The sequence below is a fragment of the Festucalex cinctus genome, chromosome 1 (assembly GCF_051991245.1).
Source record: "Festucalex cinctus isolate MCC-2025b chromosome 1, RoL_Fcin_1.0, whole genome shotgun sequence".
NCBI classification, from domain to species: domain Eukaryota; kingdom Metazoa; phylum Chordata; class Actinopteri; order Syngnathiformes; family Syngnathidae; genus Festucalex; species Festucalex cinctus.
This window is the reverse complement of record NC_135411.1, coordinates 679,939-689,701: the sequence shown is the minus strand read 5'-3', so window position 1 is coordinate 689,701 and position 9,763 is coordinate 679,939. Positions and strand designations below refer to the sequence as shown.

The window sequence follows — 9,763 nt, the reverse complement described above, 5'->3', positions numbered from 1 at the left end:
GGTGCGTGTAAATATACACAAACATACACACATACTTAGTGTCAAGGTGTGGGGGTGTTGGAGGCAGGACCCAAATGCAGGGGTCAACAAAAACAGGGCAAGGCAGGGATGCAAGTAAAAAAGGGGATTTAATTAACAAAAAATGTAAACAAGGGACTATGGAAAAAATCAACAAGATCAAAAACAAACGCATGGCATGGCATGGCATGGCATGGCACGGCACGGCACGGCACGGCACGGCACGGAAAACAGGGACATGAACATGAACAGGCACAATGACTCCCCCAAGAACCGAACGGAAAACAGGTGACTAAATACACACAGGCTAATTGACAATGACTAGACACAGCTGGGCAAGACACAAGTGGCAAGGGAAGCTGATTGGTGGATACACTGGGAAGGGAAGACACACTCAGGTGGACGTGGTTTGACATAACGGGACAAGGGAAGAGACAAGGAACACATGACAAACAACCAAAAACAACAAAAGAAAACAAAATCCCACCCCCCACAAAACCAAAACATGACACTTCGTATGAAAAGTCTCAAAATCAGGGAGGGATTAAATATTTCCTACACTCTTGTTTTTTATTCAAAATCATTGACACTTTTACAGCACACCAGACTCACTTCCCTTCATTTTTTTTTAAGCTTCAAAGATCGCTGCGATTGTCACCGGCGCACTCGTGTCTCTCAGTAAGATTTTCACGAGAGAATCTTTGAGCACAAACACTGCAACTGAATGGTTCCTTCTCAGTTCTCACTATTCGGGTTTTTCCACCGTCGGAACTTTTGGATAACTTTTCAGTTGACCTTGGTAAAATTCAGATTGGGTGTTTTTCCACCATCAACAATTACCAGGTTAATTAAATTCCCCAGGTGGCATCCAAGTGCTATCTCGGCAGCAGGGTCTTGCTGAGCCAGGCAGGAACTTTGAGGGGGCGGGCTGCAATGTCCACGGCTGATTGGTCAAATTCAGGGGCGTTGTCTCTACATCAGCTGAACTTTTACAACCAAGAACTCCCTTGACCCAAAACTCAAAGTTCCTGGTCTTGCTGGTGTCAAAGCAGCTCATGTGTTCTTGTGTGTTTTCGTAAATTTGACATGTAAGAGAAACTTCTTCCACAATCTGAGCAGGAATACGGTTTCTCTTCCGTGTGGCTTCTTATGTGTCTTTTTAAATATCCTTTGTAAAGGAAACTTTTTTCCACATGAGCAAGAAAAAGGTTTCTCGCCAGTGTGTCTTCTTGCATGTGCTGTTAAATGTGACTTCTGCGTGAACCTTTTGGCACAGTTTGTACAAGCAAAAGGTTTTTCCCCAGTGCGCGTTCTTGTATGTCTTGTTAAAATTGACTGCTGAGAAAACCTTTTTCCACAGTATGTACAAGCAAAGGGTTTTTCCCCAGTGTGCGTTCTTGTGCGTGTTTTTAAATCTGACCGCTGAGAAAACCTTTTGCCACAGTGTGTACAAACAAAAGTGTTTTCTCCAGTGTGTCTTCTCAAGTGAATGTTCAAACTTCCTTTTGAACTCATTGTTTTCCCACAGTGAGAACATTCCCAGGATTTGTTGTCAGTGTGACACGACCTCTCACCATCAGGGTGTTCACCATTACCATCCAGATCATCATCGTCATAATCATCATCATCATAAGAAGAAAGGGACCTTGTGTCATCACTTTTTGCTCGTGATGATCCCCAATGGTATGCATCACTTTCTGGAGTCATGTTTTGAGGAGTTGAGATGCTGTTTGGAGGCTCCGCCCCTCTGCCCTCCTCACACTCACCCTTGACTTCATCTTCACTCTTTAAAGGGGCGAAGGTCATTGGTGACTTGGTGACGTCATCCTCAACCTCCTCCTTTTTGACGCAAAGGGGATTTTTTTCTTCTTTAAAATAAGGATGCTCCTCCTCCTCCTCTTTCACATGAGGAGACTTCAGTTCCTGTTCGTCAGGACGAAGATATTTTTCACCGACGTCTGCAGGACACAAAGAGACAAAGCCAAATTTAGGTTGGTTAAGCGTGAGTTGATGTGTATTATCGTTTCTACAGTGGCACCTCGACTTGGGCCCACCGCACACTCGGATTTGCCAATCCATAAAAAAAAAAAAGTTTGCCGACAACACTGCACATGGAGCACTTTGATCTATGGATCAAAGGATGATCTAAGGTTTTTCACCAGTTTGTGTTCTTTTGTTTATTGCAAACGTTGACTTCTGAGGGAAACCTTTGTGGGAGCTATTTCTTTAAATTTTCAGTTAACTTTATCAGAGATGCTACTGACCCTGGGAATCTTCTGAACCATTTGTTTTTGTGACCAGAAATGTCAACGTTTAATATTGCAGGCGTTTTTAAATTTGGGGGAAAAATATTTACTTTCGAAAACTTGAGCAATATGTCACTTTTTTAGATGACACAACAGATGCAAGATTGGCTTTTGTATTTTAGAAAAAATTGACGCCAAACACCTCCCTCCTTTACTGTCAATGAATATCGACTTCAAATGTTGGTTAGTGGCCTCCTTGACTACTAATAATCTCCATCGGTATCGGTCCTGAAAAAACATATCGGTCTATCTCTAGCCCTTATGTCATGATGACTTTGTGCTTGTGGTGGTCGCCAGGGGTCTGCATCACCTTCTGTCGTCATGTGTTGACGAGTTGAGCTGCTGCTTGGAAGCTCCGCCTCCCCATCCTCGTCTTCATCTTCACTCTTTAAAGGGACGAAGGTCAGTGGCGACTTGGTGACGTCGTCCTCAACCTCCTCCTCTTTGACACGAACGGGCTTTTCTTCCTCTTCGATGTAAGGATGTTCTTCCTCCTTTTTAACATTCGGAGGCTTCATGTCCTCTTGGTCAGGACGAAGATATTTCTCAGCGACGTCTGCAGGACACAAGAAGACAAAACACACATTTGGTTTGGTCAAGTCAAATTTCAAGTGTGAGTTGATAGTACTGTCACAATCGAATTTTTTTTTTTTTTTTTTTTTTAGAATCCATTCATCTCGAGGGTGTGCGCTCCTTCACCACGTGTCCAGTGACGAGATGAAATGTTCAATATTTCCCCCTTGTTACATTGTTGCAGCCAATTTGTTGATCAAAATAGCACAGGGGGAAAATCGCTTTACCAAACATCTGTGTACAAAGTAGGGGTGGTTGGGGTGGCATGTATTTGTAATTGTAGTTTAACATACAAGACGTATTTAATACAACAGTGTCTTTATTGTTTAAATGAAACATACTGAACTGACAATAATATAACTTAGTTTTCACCTAAATTAAAAAAAAGTACATAATTGCTTGAGATTAATCTTACAGTTGCACAATGAAATAAATAATTAAATTAATTAAATAAAGTGCAGTGAACAGTGAACACTTTGAGTGGTTCTTTTCTCCAACCCGCGTTTCATTCCTTCTGATTGGATTGTGTGAATTTTCGTCACTGTGTTGTTTTCATTTTCCTTTTAGTCATTGATTAAATTGTAAGTCAATTTTAGTTCTAGTTATCATGTCAATGAATGGCTTCTATTTTAGTTTTTGTTTAATTTCGATCTGAAAGAAAAATTTCATGCTGAAAATTATTCGTTGACGAAATTAGCACTGCTCACATGCTGGCAGCACAGGATGACGCGGCACACGGACTATTTTGACCAGGTCTATTATTAATTTACTGATGTAAAATGTATTTACTTGTAAAAAAAAAAACACAAAAACTTGTATACACACTTCGAAATGTTTGCTTTGTTCTTGTTTTGTTAGCTTATTCTTGACTGCACAACCGATTTATATTTCATGTACAGCACTTTGTATACAGCAATGCCTGTTTTTAAGACGCTTTATAAATAAAGTTGAGTTCATGAATGTTACAGTGGCAACTAGCGATAATTTCGTCAACAAAAAAATGTCATGATTTTTGTGACAAACTTGTTTTTTTCAGACAAAAATTAAACGGAAACTAAAATAGAAGCCATTCATTGAGACGATAACTACAACTAAAATCGACTGACAATTTTGTCAATGGCTAAAACGAAAACAACAGAGTGACGAAAATTCACACAATCCAATCAGAATGAATGAAACGCGAATTGGAGAAAAGAACCACTCAGAAACTGTTCACTGTTCACTGCACTTTGTTCAATGTTCAAACATGGTTACATTCATTGCGCAGCTCTAAGATTAATCTCAAGCAATTTAATTGTGCACTTTTATTTTTTTTTATTCAGGTGAAAACTAAGTCATATTATTGTCAGTTAAACACGTTTCATTGAAACAATAAAGACACCATTGTGTGAAATGTGTCTTGCGTGTTAAACTACAGTTCCAAATAGGTGTGTTATAATTTTCTGCATAAACGTTGATGTGTATGGCGACTAAAATGTCAATACTAAAATTGGATTAATACTAAAATACAATCAGAGGACTAAATTATGACTACAACTTTGATACATTTTGGTCAAAAGACAAACTAAATTGAAATTTCTTGTCAAAATGAACAGTGGTTGCAACAGCAGTTGAATGTAATAATGCAGTAATCATGACAAAAAGATTAATGTGGCAATATTGTAAAAAAATGCATGTGGGGAAACACCGTTTTAATACAATAATATCCTGGACCTTAAAGTGTTCTTCAAATCGCACACGTCTGTTACAGACATTGGTATGACTGTCTGATGACTGGATAACCGTCCCCTGTCCGGAATAAAGTTGAATTGAACAGCGCTGAAATTTCTTCACGCTTTATAGTATTTATAGTTGTGCTTCAGAAAGGGAGAGTAATAACAAGTGTACAAACCTGCTGCGTGTAGCACAATTCGAGGCTGCTCGCAAACATCGTCCAGCGGTTGAAAATGTTGCTCGTTCTCTTCTTTGACTCCAAAATGTTCCTCCTCGTCCTTTGGTGTCGTTCTCGCCGACATTTTGGCACAATAATGCCAACAAAGTCACACTTGGTCTCTTCCTGACCACGTGTTATGTGCTTCTCTTTGTTAGCGGCTAGCGAGCTAAGCTAAGCTAAGCTCAGCTAAACTAAGCTAAGCTAAGCTAAGCTAACTAGACTGAGAGCACTGAGCTGGATAGCCGACAGCCCACACAGTACAGAAGACCTGCGGAAGTTAAGTCAAGCAGGACACGCCCCCGCTGCCTTATGATTGGCTGCTGGAAACTGTGCGGAGGCTTCAAAACAAGCATCGTCATCACGGCATCGACAGATGCCGCCATTTTTTATATATTTATTTTTTGCTGCAGTTCGAAAGTTCCATTCCCTTTTTCAATGTTTTGTTCCCGATATAATTGTAGAGTTTTAAATGGCACCAGTTTATTAAAGTGGATGTGCAGTTTAAAAATTCGCCATCAAAGTTGAACAAGCATTTTGAGGTAAACTGAAAGTTTATTATCTGGGATGAGATTTAAACCACCAAATGTTATGAGTTTAATTACTGGTCTTAGTTAGTAGTAAATGTTTGGGACAGTATCTGATGATATATTATTGATATATGCAATATTTATTTGTACTGCAAGTTATACAAATGACTTTTGGCCAGTTTTTCTCATCTGTGGCTCTCACACTTTCCTTCAGCAAAGTTTTGACGCAACACTTACCTTCCAATAAAGGTAAAATGTTCGTGATGACTGATGATGACAAGCCATTGAAGTCAAGGAGGCGGACCTCAGAGCCAAGGAGTAAGTTGAGGGCAGGTACCAACTGACTCCTTATTTGTAGGGAGGGCACTAATGCTGATTGGCTAGGGATGTAAGGTATTGCCACACACTTCCCACCAGGGGGAGCATCATCTCATCAGCGCCACACTCAGAAGTACAAATGCAATTGCATTGTACTGTCGCTTCTCTTAATGTGATCATTTTTGTCGGAACGCCGCCTGTGAGTCGCAGCGGTGGCCGGAAACGGAGCTGGTGTGTGAAGCCCGGAAGTCCAGGTGGCATCTACTCCATTTGATTTGTATTTTGATTTCAAAATGTGATGAAAGGTTGTTTGACGACAAGAACAATTTGCCTGCAGAGGCAAAAGTGCCACATGAACAGAAATGATATTATTCCATGAAAAATGAAAGAATCAAAACCAGGTATGGACACAATTTTGTTCTGATGTCATCTGAATATTGTATGCTAATCATGTCAAAATTGTTACATAGAAAGATAGAATGTGCAAAATGCACTACCATATGGCGTGTTAGCTAGCACGGAGCTGTGGTGGTTGAGTTAGCAACAAAGAGTAGGACATTTGCGTCAATCATTTCAGTGATAACACTGTTCAACAAAAAATTTTAATCGCAGATGGCTTTGTGTGTCTGAACGTATTGTCGACGCTTATTTGGGGAAAATTGCAAGGTGGCTTTATTTCTATTTCATACACAAGGCAAATCAATGTGCTTTACACAAGCAAATACACAACACGTACAAACATCAACAACCATTAACAACATTCAGAAGCAAACAAAAATAACTTCCTAAATTACGTACAAAAAAAAAACATACATTGACATTTAAACACATTAACAGCAAAGATTTAATATTTACAGGTTGAGTAGTTTTGAAAGCATCACATTTACACTTTTAAGATGCATTGACACTTTTACAGCACACCAGTCTCACTTCCCTTCATTTTTTGAAGCTTCAAAGATGGCTGCCATTCTCACCATCACACTCGTGTCTCTCAGCAAGCTTTTTACAAGAGAATCTTTTAGGACAAACACTGCAACTGAATGGTTCCTTCCCACCATGTCTTCTTGTGTGCTTTCTTAAATTTGACATGGACGAGAAGCTTTTTCCACAATCTGAGCAGGAATACGGTTTCTCTCCAGTGTGTGTTTTTGCATGTGCTGTTAAAGAATTGGTGGAAGCAAAGCTTTCCCCACATTTTGTGCATGAATATGGTTTCTGTCCCGTGTGTGTTCTTATGTGGCTTCTTAATTCAGGTTTGGCAGGGAAGCTTTTGCCACAGTCTGAGCAAGAAAAAGGTTTCTTGCCAGTGTGTCTTCTTGTATGTATCGTTAATTCTGACTTCTGGCAGAAGCTTTTGCCACAATCTAAACAAGAAAAAGGTTTTTCCCCAGTGTGTCTTCTTGTATGTGTTGTTAAATGTGACTTCTGAAAGAAGCTTTTGCCACAGTGGGTACAAGCAAAAAGTTTTTCCCCAGTGTGTGTTCTTGAATGTAATGTTAAATTTGGCTTCTGAGAGAAGCTTTTGCCACAATCTGAGCAAGAAAAAGGTTTCTCGCCACTATGGATTCTTGTATGTGTTGTTAAAGCTGACTTCCGAGAGAAGCTTTTGCCACAATCTAAACAAGAAAAAGGTTTTTCCCCAGTGTGTCTTCTTGTATGTGTTGTTAAATCTGACTTGTCAGAGAAGCTTTTGCCACAATATGAGCAAGAAAAAGGTTTTTCCCCAGTGTGTCTTCTTGTATGTGTTGTTAAATCTGACTTGTCAGAGAAGCTTTTGCCACAATATGAGCAAGAAAAAGGTTTTTCCCCAGTGTGTGTTCTTGTATGTCTTGTTAAATATGACTTCCAAGAGAAGCTTTTGCCACAATCTAAACAAGAAAAAGGTTTTTCCCCAGTGTGTGTTTTTGTGTGTATCGTTAATTCTGACTTCTGAAAGAAGCTTTTGCCACAATCTGAGCAAGAAAAAGGTTTTTCCCCAGTGTGTCTTCTCAAGTGAATTTTCAAACTTCCTTTTGAACTCAATGTTTTCCCACAGTGAGAACATTCGCAGGATTTGTCATCAGCGTGACACGACCTATCATCAGCAGCGCGTTCATAATTACCATCCAGATTATCATCATCATCATCATCAAAGTCAGCATAAGAATAAAGGGACCTTATGTCATCACTTTTTGCTCGTGATGATCCCCAGTGGTCTGCATCACTTTCTGGAATCATGTTTTGAGGATTTAAGATCCTGTTTGGAGGCTCCGCCCCTCTGCCCTCCTCACTCTCACCCTTGACTTCATCTTCACTCTTTAAAGGGGCGAAGGTCATTGGTGACTTGGTGACGTCATCCTCAACCTCCTCCTCTTTGACACGAACGGGCTTTTCTTCCTCTTCGATGTAAGGATGTTCTTCCTCCTCTTTAACATTCGGAGGCTTCATGTCCTCTTGGTCAGGACGAAGATATTTCTCAGCGACGTCTGCAGGACACAAGAACACAAACACACATTTGGGTTGGTCAAGTCAAATTTCAAGCGTGAGATGATGTGCATTATTGTTTCTACAGTGCACCTCGACTTGGGGCCACGCACACTCGGATTGGCCCATGCCCAAAAAACAAAAAAGAAAAAGGAAAAAAGGTATTAGCCTTGTTAAAAATCTGACAGCCGATATAAGGTCAAATCTAAAACCATTTTAATCTCTCTAAGTCAACTAAATTGAGTTGAGTTGATATTGTCCATCCGCATACATTTCAACTTTTACATAGAAAATTAAAACACCTATTTGTAACTATAGTTAGGCTGGAAGACCCCTACTTCCACATGATTCATCCCATTCTCATCTTTCTAATTTAAACATATTCCAAATATTCACGCCTTACCCACAATTCCCGATTTTGTACCCAATTTTTCCTCATGCATTCTTAATGGAAGATTCAAAATTTCCTTCCATATTTTTCATCCAATTTACTTCATTCCAACGTCAATATATTCCACCAAATCATACCACGAGCTCTTTTCCTGTTCCAAAATTCCCGCCTTACTCGCAATTCCCGATTTCGTACACGTTTTTTCCAATGTATTCATAATGAGAGATTCTACATTTCACATTTACTTCCACATTTTTCATTCGATTCACTTTGTTCCAACTTCAATATATTTTACCAATTCACACCATGAGCTCTTCCTTTTCACTTCCAAAATTAACGCCTTACCACAATTCCCCATTTTGTACACTACCTCTCCCTACATTCTACATTTCACATTTACTTCCCCCTTCTTAAAAGGGGGTTTTAAGAAGGGGGACCGGAGGGTGTGTTCCAACTACAGAGGGATCACACTCCTCAGCCTTCCTGGTAAGGTCTATTCAGGGGTGCTGGAGAGGAGGGTCCGTCGGGAGGTCGAATCTCGGATTCAGGAGGAGCAGTGTGATTTTCGTCCTGGCCGTGGAACAGTGGACCAGCTCTACACCCTCCGCAGGATCCTCGAGGGTGCGTGGGAGTTCGCTCAACCAGTCCACATGTGTTTTGTGGATTTGGAGAAGGCGTTCGACCGTGTCCCTCGGGGAGTTCTGTGGGGGGTGCTTCGGGAGTACGGGGTGCCGGGCCCCTTGATACGGGCTGTTCGGTCCCTGTACGACCGTTGCCAGAGTTTGGTCCGCATTGCCGGCAGTAAGTCGGATTCGCTCCCGGTGAGGGTTGGACTCCGCCAAGGTTGCCCTTTGTCACCGATTCTGTTCATAATTTTTATGGACAGAATTTCTAGGCGCAGCCGAGGCGTTGAGGGGTTCCGGTTTGGTGGCCTCAGCATTGCATCTCTGCTCTTTGCAGATGATGTGGTGCTGTTGGCTTCTTCAAGCCGGGATCTCCAACTCTCACTGGAGCGGTTCGCAGCCGAGTGTGAAGCGGCTGGGATGAGGATCAGCACCTCCAAATCCGAGACCATGGTCCTCAGTCGGAAAAGGGTGGAGTGTCGTCTTCAGGTTGGGATGAGATCCTGCCCCAAGTGGAGGAGTTCAAGTATCTTGGGGTCTTGTTCACGAGTGAGGGTAGGATGGAGCGGGAGATCGACAGGCGGATCGGTGCAGCGTGTGCAGTGATGCAG

The 9,763-nt window shown here is 41.2% G+C and overlaps 2 protein-coding genes across 2 annotated transcripts in view; both read right to left on the bottom strand.

Annotated features, from left to right (window-relative positions):
• Window positions 1-220: 220 nt before the first annotated feature.
• On the bottom strand, window positions 221-3,131 carry LOC144006198 (uncharacterized). Its single transcript, XM_077504928.1, has 3 exons — window positions 3,125-3,131; window positions 2,635-2,880; window positions 221-1,976 (listed from the first exon to the last, which is right to left on the bottom strand). The coding sequence occupies exons 1-3, from the start codon at window positions 3,129-3,131 to the stop codon at window positions 1,072-1,074; spliced, it is 1,158 nt and encodes a 385-aa protein (XP_077361054.1). The 3' UTR covers window positions 221-1,071.
• A 3,264-nt stretch (window positions 3,132-6,395) lies between these two features.
• LOC144009310 (uncharacterized) overlaps window positions 6,396-9,763 on the bottom strand; it is a 99,776-nt gene continuing 96,408 nt past the window's right edge. The window contains exon 7 of the mRNA XM_077509031.1: window positions 6,396-7,429. Coding sequence (XP_077365157.1) covers window positions 6,627-7,429 — 803 coding nt within the window. The 3' untranslated portion in view covers window positions 6,396-6,626. The remainder of the gene's footprint in view (window positions 7,430-9,763) is intronic.

Bases quoted from the DNA above. Each gene is read 5' to 3' on its own strand.
- LOC144006198 (XM_077504928.1), bottom strand. The intron at 1,977-2,634 runs GTGATGCAGACC...TGTGTCCTGCAG, and splicing joins TCAACACATGACGACAGAAG to ACGTCGGTGAAAAATATCTT.